Below are 14,637 nucleotides of genomic sequence, written 5' to 3' on the forward strand. Positions count from 1 at the left end.
GGGGTGCCAACAGTGAAAGACAAGTAATGAAAAAGGTGGCCATGGAGGGAGGAAGGAGTTGAGGTAATTGGCTCTAAATCTCCAAACAATTGGTGGCAAAGCCGATTCCCAGTTTAACCCCCTGACCACATACTGTTATAGGTCTGCAGTACCATCCGAGTGGATTTCAAGCATGTTATTCCTGCAGGTTCATCTGAACATTTGTATTGGTTTCAGTTGAAAAAATTACCAATCAGTTGTGAATTTGAGGCCTTAGTGTCTTCACTCAAGGTCCTGAACCAAGTGAAGTCTGAAGAAATTCAGTTGTTGTCTTCAGACAAAAGTAGGAGAGGCCACAGTTCAAGTCCCATGCTATAATTAAAAACTGGAAAAAAAGAATTAGAAGAAAAAATAGACTGATTAGTCTTCTATTAAGCAGAATTTTTCTCCTAAAAATGCAATGAGTGTTCAGTACTTAATGAAATGAATGGGATTTTCTGTCTCCTGGTTGCTTTTTAATAAGGTGAAGATAGCTGAGGCAATGTTCAGTGTGGTAAATTTTGTTGCCTGTATAAAAAGTCCTCTGTCTTGCCATATTTTCTGCATGCATTAATATTGCTATTCCTTTAGGAAGCAGAGCAGGTGCAGAGTCTTAATTTTATGTAGTTTTTAATTTTGTTGCCAGTGGGAATAAAGCAGAGGACTGGGAACCGGGAGAAGTAAATTATTCAATGTAAATTCTAACTTTGGGAAGTCACCACAACTTCCTAGACTGCAACAGGCAAGGATAGGTAATCCCTTACAGTCTCACAGCTGTATTTGCTCTTCTACAAATGTGTGCAACTCAGTTTAAAAGCATGGGGGAGGAGGATACTCTTAAGGGGAAATAACTGTATGTGGTGTACCAAAGCGATGCTCTGCATTCTGTTTTGTGGTTTCACTGGAAGTAGCTCACTGAGTAACCCTGTAACCATAAAAGAGAACAGGAGCTAACCCAGCTGCACCCCTTCCTGAACAGAGGCCATCCAGGATTTCTTTGTACATTACTGCATTGGGCAATATAGACATACCCAGGAGATGAGCACTCCCCAACCCATCGCTTATGGGCAATGTGTTGCCTAAGAGACTATTTGATGTTGCTTATGGCACAGTAAATTAACAAGTTGAAACAGAAGCTGACATGGAGAGAGCCGCATAATGGTCTGAAGGAAGTATGCTCTGCGTGGTTGTCCAACAAGAGTTGGGGGGCTGCAGCCACATATCATCATATTCTTCTGCATGCCAATAAAAACCATCCATGTATCAGGGAAACAACCCACCTTACCAGCAGCAGTGTGAATTAGGAACTTGACTTTAGTGCAGAAGGAAATCAAGGCTTAGGTTAGGCTTCTAGATTAAGCCTCACTGGCTTCTCCTAAGCAGTTAAAAAGCTTACAGCTGTTTATTTTGTTGTTTTGGAGCTTTTTTTCGCCTCTCATTTTACTAGGGCTGTCCTTAAAGGTATTAGCTCATTCGGTGCATTTTTTCCTTGTGAAGGTTCATTTTGTTAAGTACATTGTCCCTTCAGTTTCACACCTTCCTGCTATTACTAATTGGGTGGAGTAGGATTTGCAGGAGTGAGGATACTCTTCCCTTAAATTTTTTGCAGTCCTTGGGGAAGGCATCATGTTGCGTAACAGTGCAAACAAAACAATTCAGCAGGAATAATACATGTAGAAACTGGAAATGTAGAGTTATTACTTTATATAAACTATAGCAATTATTCCTGTTGACTTGACAGCAGATCACCTTTTCTTCCTTCCTTGACAGTTATCCAAATGCAACAACAGAATGTTCTGCTTAGGAAGAACAATGATTTATAATTTCATTTTTCCACTGAAACAGAACATGAATAGTGAAGACTTTTCACCAGAACTGTCCATTGTTAGGAACGGAAATAAATAGGCTGTTGTGAACCCCTACTTGGTGAGTCCAGGCATCAGACCGAGAGCTCCCCTGATCTTTAAATAGCTCTTATTGTTTAAGTATACGTACTCGTTGAAATATTACACTTGATATGGTTAGGGAAAGTCAGGAAGAAGTAGTGTGGGAGATCTTCATTCCATAGAAAACAATACTTTTTTTAAAAAAATAGACCAATCTTAGATCTCATTTGCAAATTACTGGTTTTCAAATCTAAGCTAAGATAAACACAGCACCAAAAAAAAAAAAAAGTTGCTTGGCATTTCCCATAATGCTGTGCACTCGTCTCTCTTCTCTTAATGTGGGTTATAAGCACGGATGAGAATCTGGCCATCCCGTTTTGAGTAAGGCAGAGGAGCGGACCCTGCCCGCCCAAATCGTTTCCCTGGCTAAGGAAAGCTAGGCCTTCTGTGGAGCCCCAGGGCTCTGGAGGAGTCGTGTGCTCAAAGAGCAGTACAAATAATTGTGGGGCTTTTTTATGCCCAAACTGGGGGCTTTTTCAAACTTAACTGAAGTAGCTATGAAACACTTTGTTTTGCTTTGAAGGTTTTACGCTTTATTATATATAAATAAAATCTGGAATGTTCATTTAATTCAGATTTTTAAAAAACTTTTTCCTGGTATTAAAACCCAGGTACTCTTCATCCAAAATACCCAATGAGTTAACATTATTTCACATATATTGACATATATTCATTGTTCTGATCTTATATTATCTTAGCAAATCAAAAATTTGAGAGAAAAATTCTGGGCATTATGAGAGATCTTTGCTGTGGGCCTTTGTAGCCAGAGCATGCTCCCTGCATCTTCAAAAGAAAAGGGATCTGAAAGCAAGGACTGAGGCTTCTGCAGGATCCCAGGTGTGGACAGTCCTGTTCAGAAAGATAGTGTAGGTGATTTCCCTTTGGTTTCCTTCTTTTAAGAGGCAATTTTCTTCCCTGCTCAGTGAGATCTATTCTTCATTTAAACACTTCTTTAGGCTGAATAAATCTGAGAAAGAACATGAGGCTTTTACTCAGCAGTCTTATTGCCTAGACCACCCATCTCTTGTTAGTTTAACTCCCCTTAGAGCAAATAATAACCAGCGGGAGAATAGTCTGGACCATTAACAGAGGCAGTGAGCCTTTGGCCACTGCAGGTTTGTATCATGACATTGACAGCCAGCAAGTTTGAAGAACTTCATTCGATAATGTGATACCAGTAAAAATTAATTCTTTATAAATGTTCTTTACCTTTATTTTTAATTGAATACCAAGCAAACAAATCCTATAGGATCAGACAGTGTTTGGAAAGAGCTGCATAACCTACTGGATACTTTTCTTAGATGTGCCTGCATGAGGTGATCATGATCCCAATGTCTATTTTGGTGTTTCTTCTCCTATTAAAGAAGTAACTGGCATTAACAGATGCCTATTTTTTAGCTGCTTTTTCATTAGGGATTTGCATCTTCACTCACATAACCAGTTACTGCTTACGGGGTCATTAGTCTTTTGGCTGCAGCAATGATGAATATTTTCCTTAAGTGTGACATGTAATCCAGTAATGTTCCCTTCTCTGAGTTATTTCAGAGGCTTAAATAAATTAGGTGTCTGCCCAGGGTGCCATGCCCTTTGGCCTGTGACATCATTAATCAAAATAGCCTTCAATTGGTTACAGTGGGACTCGGGCGCCCATTAACCCCTTGGTGACTCACCCAGAGATTCCTAAGGAGAGGCTCAGTGTTTACCTTTAAGCACTGTGGTGCACTTGGGTAAACGATCCCTGTGTGTAACCCTACACTTGGCAATGTGAAACTGCAGTCTTTAAGTATGGCACTTCTTTCAGTGTCCATACGGGTTTGTATAGCTTGATAGTAACTCATTGCTCTAAGTAATTTTTTTAATTGCTCTAAGTAATATTTTTTAAGGAGCACTAACAAAGTTCAGGCCATGAAGTAAAGCTTCTGAAAACTTCAGGCAGCCTTTCTTCAGGTGTTGTAGAGAACAGTAGTTTGGATTTTCAGAGATAAATTTTCTATGTGTGTGTGTATATATGTGCATGTTAGATAAGTATTGTATATATAAAACATAGAATTTTATATGTAGATATAAAAACTGTAAGTGCATGTCAGCAATTACCTAGTAACGCTTTTTGTAAGTGGATGGACTATCAAGATTTGACATTCAAACTTCCAAACTCTTCACTTGTACACCAGTCGGCATTTTCATTTCTTTTTTTGGCAGTTGGACTGAAACCTACCTGGGGATGATAATTTTCCTTAACAGACTATTTACTTCTCAAACAATTTTACTTTTCCCTCCATCAGCTCAACTGTGGTTCACAACCGTTGCTTCTGGCTGGCTATGAAGATGGATCGGTGATCCTTTGGAGTTTGTCAATGGGAAAAGCATTAAGCCAACTTGTTTGCCACCAGGAGCCAGTGATGAGCCTTGACTTTGACTCGGAGAAGGCCAAGGGGATCTCAGGCTCATCTGAAAAGGTGCTTAGCATCTGGAGCCTCAATGAGCAACAGAACCTCCAGGTCAGGATCATTGGCCCTCTAATGTCATTTATCCCACTTTGCACTAACAGTTTGATAGACTAAAAAAATATTTAGTCATGAAGAGGAGTTGTTGCAGATCTCTAGCTAATTAATCACAGACTGGTTAGAATGTCTGTGCTATGTGACTAGACTTAGCAAAAGATGGTGAGGATTTAAAAAAAAGAAAAAAAAACCCTCTCACATGTTTCTGGTTTTACCAAAGTTGCAACAGGCACACAAGCCTAGCATTACTCAAGCCATTGCCTCTGTATCTTCATTTATCACGTTAGTAGTATCCAGCTCTCGAAATGTCCTAAACATTATAAATGAGTTATAAAAATGAGAAACAAAGGATTGCTTTTCCAAAGGTTCTGCTTGAATGGATAGAGCTTTCTTTCTAGTGTGGGAAAGACAGAAATATTCCATGAAATACTTTGCAAACAAAAAGAGTGGGAGTAGCTCAGCTAGCACCAAGAGGATATGAGGTTTAGGCAACCAGCTTCCTTTGGCACCTTTAGAGCCCTAGCTGGAGACAGGGAAAATAAGTTAATTGGATATATCAGTTTGTGTCTGAGTTACGCATACCTGGAATGGCTGGTTTAGAAGGAGGTCTCATAATCACCAGTTCAGGCTATGCTAGTGAATGGCAATAAATATTACTTAATCTAGACAACTTTAGCAAGTGTTCCAACAGTGCTAAGGGGTTAAGTAGGTTTTAATTAGGTGTGGAAATGAAGTGCATAAATAAGGCTCATGAAAATTAAAATGGCCCATGCATAGCCTCTCCACTGCTGAGTGCTTTAACCTTTTTTAAAGTGGTAGTTGTCCCCTGAACACACAGTGAAGGGGACCTGAACCAGCCCTTGTGTGCCCCCATATCAACCTTGAGAAGAGAGCTGCTGGGTACACCAGTTTGCGGAAGAAAAATAATTGCCCTTTCAGCTTGCAGCTTTTGTGGAGATTTTTAGGTAGTGTGACAAGTTAATGCTGTTTTTTGAATGGTGCTACAGGAAGAAAGCAAGTGCTGGGACATCCAACAGTGACTCGTCACCTGGGGGGCACTGTGAAGGTATATCATCATCTGCTGGGCATCACCACAGAGCTAGCATCTGTGGAGTGGTAGGGCACTAAGGCTCCACTGTATGCAGTGTAAATGCATCCAGCTGAGGTGAAGTTTGGAGGATACAATACTCACCGAGGAGAATCTGAACTTTAATGAGCATTACGACAAGAAGTAACAGAGGCACTCTAGACTCTGGATAAGTAGCAAAGGCATTCTAAGCAAATGTGACAAAGAGCGTTAGCAAGTCTGGTACACAGTTGTCATGGTTTGGGGTATTTTTGTCATGTTTGCCCTCCCCCTGCCCTGGCCTTTCTGTCACTGTTGGCACACATCTGCACCTGATGACCTTAGTTCAGGGAAGCAGAAGCAAGGTGAGCAGGTAAATCCCAGTAAGAAACTTGGTATCGAGACTAGTTTTCTAAGGCCAAGGTGTCAGAAATCTAAATCATGACAGGCTTCTTAAAGCTTCTAATACTATGGTGTTGGAGAGGAAGCTGTTCCTTCATATTAATTATAGCATAGCTTTTTCCTAAATTCAAAGAAAATATTGTTCTCCACAGCACATTTCAGTTATGAGCTAACTGTAATGCAGGGCTACAGGTATGACTCATGGGAAAAATAAACAGTTGTTCACCTGAAATATTCCAGGTATTGTTTTCCACAGGGTATTCACATTCCCAGGAGATGTAGGTTTAGTACATCTTCAGCACATCACACAGAGATAGTAGTTTTTCTCAGAACAAATTTAAATGCCAAGTATTCTAAACTATAAGTAATGTTTTTATGCTTCATGCATAGTGTGAATGCCCTAATAAAATGCATCTTTCATATGAGCACTAGAGATTGTCAAGGACATAGATTAAGTTTTTTTCCACTATTGCATTAATAATATAAACCAGATGGAGATTTTTTTTCCTGACATTCCAGGTACCTGAGGTAATGGTAGATGTTGGAAAGCCACTCAGTGGCACATTATTTTTATTCTAAAAGGTTTTAATAAGTAAACGTGGTGCATAGCTATCTGCCGTTGGAGAAATAATGATGCAATGATGGTACTTCAGCTCTGTTTTAAGTGGCAATGTTCCAGTGTGTCAATGAATAGATGATGAAGGTAGCTTCATAGTTTATTGCTATGGGGAAAGTTTGGTGTATTGTCTTCTACAAGAAAGTTGCTGAAATCATCACTGTCAGCAAATGACTGGATTGGTTATGAACCTTCTGATTTGGACAAGATACTGTAATTATGTGATGATGTTTGTGGTAGAATGTAGGAGGTAAACAGCTTCTGCAGGTGAATAAACAGAGCAGAACTAGGAAATGTGATAATCACAGAAGCTCCTTTATATATGGCAAGAAAAAAAAATCTGTAGGCTGTAATGTAAGTAAGTGCACAAGTTTTGCTAGTTAGGTTGCTAAAGGTTTTACCTCATGCTGAAGCTAAGGCTGCTGCTATCTTGGCTATTTTTCTAATAAAAATAGGGCTTAAAGACATGATTTGGGTGTAGGAGAGATTTAAAAAAAAAAATCATAGCTAATACATGTCAAAATTTCTTAATGCATCTGGTAGTAGATGCAACTGTCCTTGGTCATGACTGGCTGAAAGCAGCTCACCTGTTTTTACCTCTTTGTTTTCTTAATTACAAGCTGGTTTTCTGGTTAGGAAATGATGTTGGTATGCATTGGACTACACTAGTTGCCCATAAGTGACTGGATGGTACAGATCCTGGCAGCAGGATTTCACCTGGCTGCATATACCTTGAGCAAGTTGTTCTACTTTGTTTTGTTTTTCTCTCTCACCTCTTGTATTTGCAGATCATGCACAAATGCCCACTGTTCCCTCATGTTCCATAGCCAAAAGGCATCACCATTACAGGCTTCATTTTCAAGTTGTAGCTTGCTGATGACACGCAATTTCTCCCAGTCAGCCTGATTTTGCTGTATGGATCTTGCCTGCATAATTGACAGTAATGATGGGAAGCACCACACCCAGGATTGGTTATAGCCATTAGCTAATAATCTCAGTTACAGAGTAAGGCCCATCTTACATTTGCCAGGCTGGTGATTAAGTAATAAATCCTTCCCTTGCCAGTATGCATACGCCAACAAAAATCCCACTGAAGCCATGCTACATTAGTGTAACCGGGGAGTTTGGAAGAACTTATGTACTAGCAAAAAGCACAGGTTTTGCAGTAGCAGCCCCACAAAAAGGCCCATGTACAGCCTCCTGTTGTTCATCGGGCTTGAGCAAAACTTGCTGTCCTCTGTTCTGAATAGACACGTTTGTCGGGTCCTGTTTAAAAGAGGAATGTATGGAGCATGCAAGAAGCACATCAAGTTTCATTTAGCCTTTTTTCTTGTTGAATTACACATCTCTTGCTGTTTGAGTAAGTAGCTGGGCCGTTGTTATATAGTTGAAAAATAATTGCTTATAGCTTTGTGCCTGTAAGATTCCAAGATGCTTTCAACTGCATCTGAAACCAACTTTGACCAGCGTTTCTGGGGTTTTAGTTTTCTGCATCCAGTATTATAGTTAAAATTATCTGCAATGAACATACTCTTTATAATCCTAAGTATGCATCATGGCATGTCCTTTCCGGAGGAAAGCTACTCAGATGTAATAGGCTTGTCAATCCCTTCCCTCCTCAGAAAAGCAGCAAACAATACGTAGTGTATTAAAACATGCACTAAATGATAGGTTTTTTTGGAAATTCTTAGAAGCTTTGGTGCAAAATAGCTACAGATTCAGTCTTAAGTAGATGGTGGCATTAATGTGTCATTTCCCGCTGTGCTTACAAATAACAGCACTTTGAGGTCAGCATACACTCACACAGTGTTTTCCACTCTGTGACAAAAGCAAGGCTATTTCAACACAGACACACTCTGGCGCATATACTGGATGTGTTTCCCAGGTAGTCTGCTGACTAATACAAGTTAGCTGAGGTGAGAACAGCAAAAGTGCATTATATTGAGCTTTTCCTCTGTGCTTCAGGGGAAACTCACGTCAGCGAAGTGAAAACTTTTCTTGGGCTTGTGCAGCCCCGGAGTGCCTCCTGAACAAAGCTAAATGCCTTCCAATTTAATTGTGCCCCTCAGAAACTTGTGCCCCAGTAGTCTCCAAACAGTAACAAAAGGCTTCCAAGACTGAAATCAATAACTTGGTTGTAATCCCCTTCTTGGAATTTGGTGTAAATAAAAGTCTCTTGGGAAGGAGTACTAGAAATACAGATTTCCTGACACTGTAACCTAATTCCTGGAAGCATTCCTTTCTCAAGACTCTGGTAAATTCTGCCACAGCTTATTGGGGTTTTTGTAAGGGCCCACAGTAGTAGAAATAAGTAGCAGGTAGTTTAAACATCAGCTCAGAATCTCAGCATGGGAATATTGCAGAAGCAGGGAAAATATATGGCTGTAGCTCTGAACATTGCAGCTCATGCAAGAATAGCTGTAAGAAAAGAGTAAAGCTGTGTAGTCTGGTTCTCAAAACCTTGACAAAGAGCTTTCCTTGTGACAGAATACAAATAGCCTTAAATATAGTATAAACTAAAAACATACAGGGGATGCTTTTATTTTTAGAGAATGGTGCTGGAGATAGATAGGCTCAGATTAAGGTCTTTTCCATCTCTGACTATAATTGTTCTCACTATGTGGTGAAAAGCTCATACTACCTGTGTGATACCAGTATATATGGGTGGGCACTATACCTTCTGAAATCCCAAAATGTTCCTTTTTCTTCTGTTCTAAACATTAGAGCTCATCTATAATTTTCTCACACAGGTTTACAAAAAACACAACCTTGTCAACGCTGGCATATCTGATATCGCCATCCGTCCAGACAAGAAGATTTTAGCAACAGCAGGGTGGGATCATCGCATCAGGATCTTTGGCTGGAAAAAACTGAAGCCCTTGGCAGTGCTGGACTACCACACAGCAACTGTCCATTGTGTGTCCTTCTCAGATCACACAAACCCCAGTGAGAGACTGCTGGCAGCTGGCTCAAAAGATCACCGCATCAGTATCTGGTCAATATATACTCAGACGTGACATGTTCTGCACTGTCGGACGAGGAAAACAGGACTGATGAAGCAATTCTTTACACTGTAATTCAAACCTGAATGTGGGGAAGTAGTAGAATGTATTTCCAGGCTGAAGTGAGCGTCCTAGGTTAATTCTTATGCTGCTTGTTCAAGCTGCAACTTTTGTTTTCCAGAGAGGGAAGCAGATTTTTAAAATGCATAACAAGCAGAGCAAGGCCAGTCACAAGCGAAGACATAGAACACGTCACTTCGAGTTCTGCTGCAGATTTTGTAACAGCTTTTATTTGGCAGGTTGCTCAAATAACTTGTGCCAGTGTCTTTTTTTGTGAAAAAGGACTGGAATCCCTCAGACTGCAGTGGGGGCAGAATACGTCTGTTTGTAAGTCATTTATGTATCCAAGAATCTGAATCAGTGTAAAATATCACTCTTTCTTGAAAATTTATACCCATTAAACCACTTCCAGTGGTTTCTCATTGTCAGTTACTTTTTCTTCCCCATAACTGAGAGGCTATCAGAACAACCTTGATTTGTTCACACTTCTGTCAGTTTCTAACTTAAACCAACAGCCAGGAATGTGACTAGGGACGGCCTTTGGCATTTATGAATTTCATTATGTCTCCTGTCACCTCAAGCCTCGCAATTAATCACAAGAAAGAAAGGGGAAAAAATCTTCCCCTGCACTGCACTGCAAAGCTATGTAAAGCCTTTAACAGAGCCAGTGCTAAATCCTTTCCATAGACTGACTAGCTGAAGGATTTAAACTCACCAATCCAATTAGCGCCCTTCTCCTTGGAGAGTTAGGGGTAAGTTTCAGCATGGCAAGTCTGGGATTCAGCTACACAACTCCCATTAACGTTGAGGGGAATTGCACGGATAAATCCTTATCCACACAGTGCGAATGGCTCCATTAACTTGTCATGGAAACTGAAATTTGGTCATGAAGGGTTTTTTTTGTTTGAATCATGAGGCAGCATTTGCCTTCTGTTAAAGCATACTAGACACACAGCAGTCTGTTCATAGACACCTTACTGTTGTATTCAGTCACAAAGTTGCAGTTACAACTGTCCCACTGAAGCAATTAGCAAGGGCCGGATTGTGAAAAGGGAGGTGGCTTGGAAACTAGAACTCAGCTTTACAAACCGAAGTGTTCCGAGTTCCAGGCATTGCACTGTTGATACTTTATTGGAAATATTTGTTTCTGCCTCTGTACGGAGCTGGACATCAAAGCAAAAGTCACCAGAATTGTAGTGAACAGCAACATCAAAAGACTTTAGAAATTATTTCAGGGAAAACACACGAGCAAATTAAGATTTGGGTCTGCTATCCAGCTGTGCTTTACAGGCAGAGAACACTGTTGGACTAAAAGTCTTAAGCACCAAGCCTGATGGTCTTTCCATTAAAATACAGAAACAGGATACTGTTACCAGGCTTTTCTGACTAAAACTTGGCCTTAGACATTTTGGAGTGTGATGACACTTTAAATAATGCATTTCTTTGATTATTTCTTTACTATTTGGTAGCTGCATGGAGGATCACATAGCAGTTGAAAATTAAAGCCTAATTTTGCGTGATCCTGAATCAAGAGGAGGTGCTGGTGTTCATTACGTCTACCAGACAGAGCTGTGTAGATCGCAAGGACTCCATCTCCACCCATCATCCACCCCCCACAGAGGAGGAGCTACCTACACCCTGCAAGAGGCTCCAGCCAGCAGCCTTATGGAATGAGACAGGGTCCTTCTCCACAAACCTGCTGCTGGGAGAAACCTTTGCTTTTTTTCTTTTTCCCCTTTCTTAAAGTAGGTCAGAATCGACATAGATAAACGAACAAATAAATACAAATAGATACATGATAATGTATCATGTGTAGTCCAGGGACTTGTCACAAGGAGTCTGCAAAGAGATTTTCTTTTGGCTCTCCTGTCTTGTACTACACTACACATGAAGCCTGTCAGGCAGCCTTGAGGTTGGTATCTCCTGTTTGTGTGCTGCTCTTGAAATGGAACTTAGTGAAATTCTGCTGAAATAAGTTAAATTAAATAAGTCTCCATCTGCTCAGGAGAGTGCTCTGCCTGCTGTTTTAACCTGTGTAATCACTGCACCTTTGTAATCACCAACCTTGAAGTGAGAGCTGATGAAGGCCTATGCCCAAAAAAGCACTGTCAGGCTGGTGGTTGGGCACTGTCCTGGAAGGTGACAAAAACAGCTCTGCATCTCCTCAGGGGTGTCCTGTGTCAAAAATTAGCACTTTATCCCCACCCTCAACTCCAAGACACAGGGCTAGAGACACAGGTTAGAGGCACACATCATTTTGCATGGCCCAAGGCCAGGATCACCACCTTGGGACTCCTGGAACAAGAGGCATGGCACTGCTCAGTGCTGGAGCCCAGCATGTTTTTGGACTACCTGGAAAAACTTACCTTCTGAGCAAAGTGTAAGTTTCCACAGCTTATCACTCAAAAAACCCAAACAAAGTAACCACAACCATCAAGACACATAGTCAATCCCTTCGTCGTGAACCCACGCTCAGTTTTCTCTCTTAGCTGTGCATCCCAGCTGTTAAAGGTTCCTTTTCCCCCTTCTTCCCGATGGACTTGAGAGCTGCTCTGCAGTGGCCCTGGGGGTGAGGAGTGGCCTGGAGGTACAAGCTTGCCTCTTCTCCGTAGCAGCAAACAGCAGCCTACATGTTGGGCAATTCCCACATAATTGAGCTGTAGGTTTAATGCTCATCCAGCAGAAAAGGAAGGGAAATCCAAGGCTCACCCATTTCGGGCAAACGGTTATGGTAGGAAATGAGAAGGGCCAAGCCTGGTCCCAGTAGAGAAGTAATTGCTCTCTCATTCTTTTGACAGGAAAAGGCAGCTGTGCCACCAGGAGGATTTTAAGTGGTGAGAAGCCAGTTTCAAGACTGGAGCATGGACTAAGATGCAGATCTCTCCAGTGTTTCAGGGCAACTCCATTCTGCCCTCCAGAACAGGGCAGTTGTTCTGAACGCCAGTTACAAGCAGTTCATGCTCCAGGGCTGTTGTGAGGCTCCCAGGCATTGATACAGCCTGGCTCTGCTCCTGGCTCTACTGGCTGTCAGCCTGGCTCACAGCCACCCCCACCCAGTTCTAGACCTCAGGTCCCAGAGCGGTACACAAAATACATCTCTAGTGAAGGCCTGTGCTTCTTACATCCACCATAGGAAATAACTTTTGATACAAATACTATGATATTGGCACAGTGGGAGCCCCTTAGGAGGAATGGGTTAATACTCCATGTCTTAATAAGAGTGCTATTAGATCAGAGCCTGAAAGTTAGGAACTCTTGAGTATATTATTTTCTCGTAAAAACACCATTTACTGTCATCACTGGTGTCTAAATTAATTATGGAGACTCACGAAGGATGTTTAGATTTACTAATAGGTCTTGTGGAAGATATACTAAAGATTCTTACATGCCTTCACATCTAACTTACTGCCCTTCACTGTGGGTTAAATATTTATGTTTGTCTGACTAGGTAGATTTAAAAATAAACTCAGTCATGCAAGTGCAAATTGAAAATGAGGGCATGAACTGCATCTGTAATCTTACTAGCAAGCAGACACAGAGGTAGAGAGTTTCATCAGCTTCAAGAGGAAGGACACATGTTGCAGATCTGCTTGCAAGAACAGACCCATCCTATGCTTATTTATTTCCCATTACCAAAGCACTATCCATGGGATACTTTTGCATATTACAGGAATTAATTCATTAACACTTTACATCACTATTGATTTTATTTGAACACTCAGTAAAGAGTGCTTTTTTCCCACATTATAGTTTCCTTGAAATGAGCAACCAGACTACATTAGTTTGATTTAGAGTTGAGCCTAAATGACATAGTTTGAATGTGAATTACAGGCTTCTTAAAGTTTATTTGCTTAAGGAACTGACCTGGGCTTTCCCAAAGAATGATTTCCAACAGGAAGGACAGACTATATTGCTATAGAATGTAAAATACAGTTGTCTGATTGCATCTAGGAAATTTTTTTTTCTGAAAAAAAAAAAAAATTAAAGCTCTTTACAATTGTAACATGAGCGTAGTTATCACTCAAGCTTTCAGCTGACTTGCTAGCAGGAAGGTTGTGAGTGAAGAGCCACCTTAAGCTGCTGGAGTTAGCTCTGGAATCTCACCTGCCAGAAAGGAACAGGGCTAGCCTGTACCTGGCCTAAAGGATTCAGGAGTGAAGGTGATGACAGCTAAATGATTACAAAAGGCTTCCTCCCAAGAATCACCATCTTTGGCACTATGAGAGGGAAGAAAGCAACCAGCATTCATAAACTAATAGAAATAAATCCCAAACACTAGCATTTGTGCAGCAATTACATGGAATATTTATCACCACTGGAATGAATGGTGATCTCTGACCCTCTAACATTTTTTGCAAATGAATCCATTAGTTCCAACCCCTTTCTCCTATCAGTACACAAGCCATAAAGCACTGCAGTCCTAGGTGCAGATGAGCAAGGAAAGAGGAGATTAATTGTATTTGTAGTAATGAGCAAAAAAGGAAGTAGGCTGAGGGTCTGCAATGAGATAGTTGTTAAATTTAGCCCTATACAATGCAATTGCTTTAGTAAGCCAATAAATTACTCTGCAGCTCGACTTGGATTGTTGCAAAGATTTGAGTTTTAGAGAGCAAATTTTTATAGTTAAGTCAATACTGGCTTCTGGACTGCTTTGGATTTTAGTACATTTGAGATGCATCTGCAAAGCCAGCTTACAAATTAATAAATCTTTCCTTTAATTCAATCTGCCAAGAACAAAGATAGAACACTGACTACTGCAGGAGCCATGTTAGTGATGTAAACCAAAGGACTGGGGATTAAACAAGGATTACTGAGCGCTAAATCAATGTGTTTCCTTTTCTGGCTGTGTGTCTGTGGTGTGAAAGTATGGATCATTACATAAAACATGGCACATGACTGCCTGGATTAATACTAGACAATGTTACAGCAATGCTGAGACACAAAGTTTGATGTTTAAGCATGACCAGTGTGCTACCAAGAAAGTGATAGCGATGACTAAGGAAGAAGGCACGGTTTTTGTGGTGTT

The 14,637-nt window shown here is 40.8% G+C and overlaps 1 protein-coding gene across 2 annotated transcripts in view; it reads left to right on the top strand.

Annotated features, from left to right (window-relative positions):
- Nucleotides 1–10,254, top strand: part of GNB1L (G protein subunit beta 1 like) — a 43,093-nt gene extending 32,839 nt beyond the window's left edge. The window contains exons 6-7 of one of the 2 annotated variants that reach the window (XM_074921206.1): nucleotides 4,247–4,462; nucleotides 9,300–10,253. In XM_074921206.1, the coding sequence (XP_074777307.1) occupies nucleotides 4,247–4,462; nucleotides 9,300–9,566 (483 nt within the window). In that variant the 3' untranslated portion in view covers nucleotides 9,567–10,253. Of the gene's footprint in view, nucleotides 1–4,246; nucleotides 4,463–9,299 lie in introns of both variants that reach the window. The other variant, XM_074921205.1, reaches the window with a different exon arrangement.
- The last annotated feature ends 4,383 nt before the right edge of the window (nucleotides 10,255–14,637 follow it).

This window comes from Athene noctua, chromosome 17 (genome assembly GCF_965140245.1).
Source record: "Athene noctua chromosome 17, bAthNoc1.hap1.1, whole genome shotgun sequence".
Classification (NCBI taxonomy): Eukaryota; Metazoa; Chordata; class Aves; order Strigiformes; family Strigidae; genus Athene; species Athene noctua.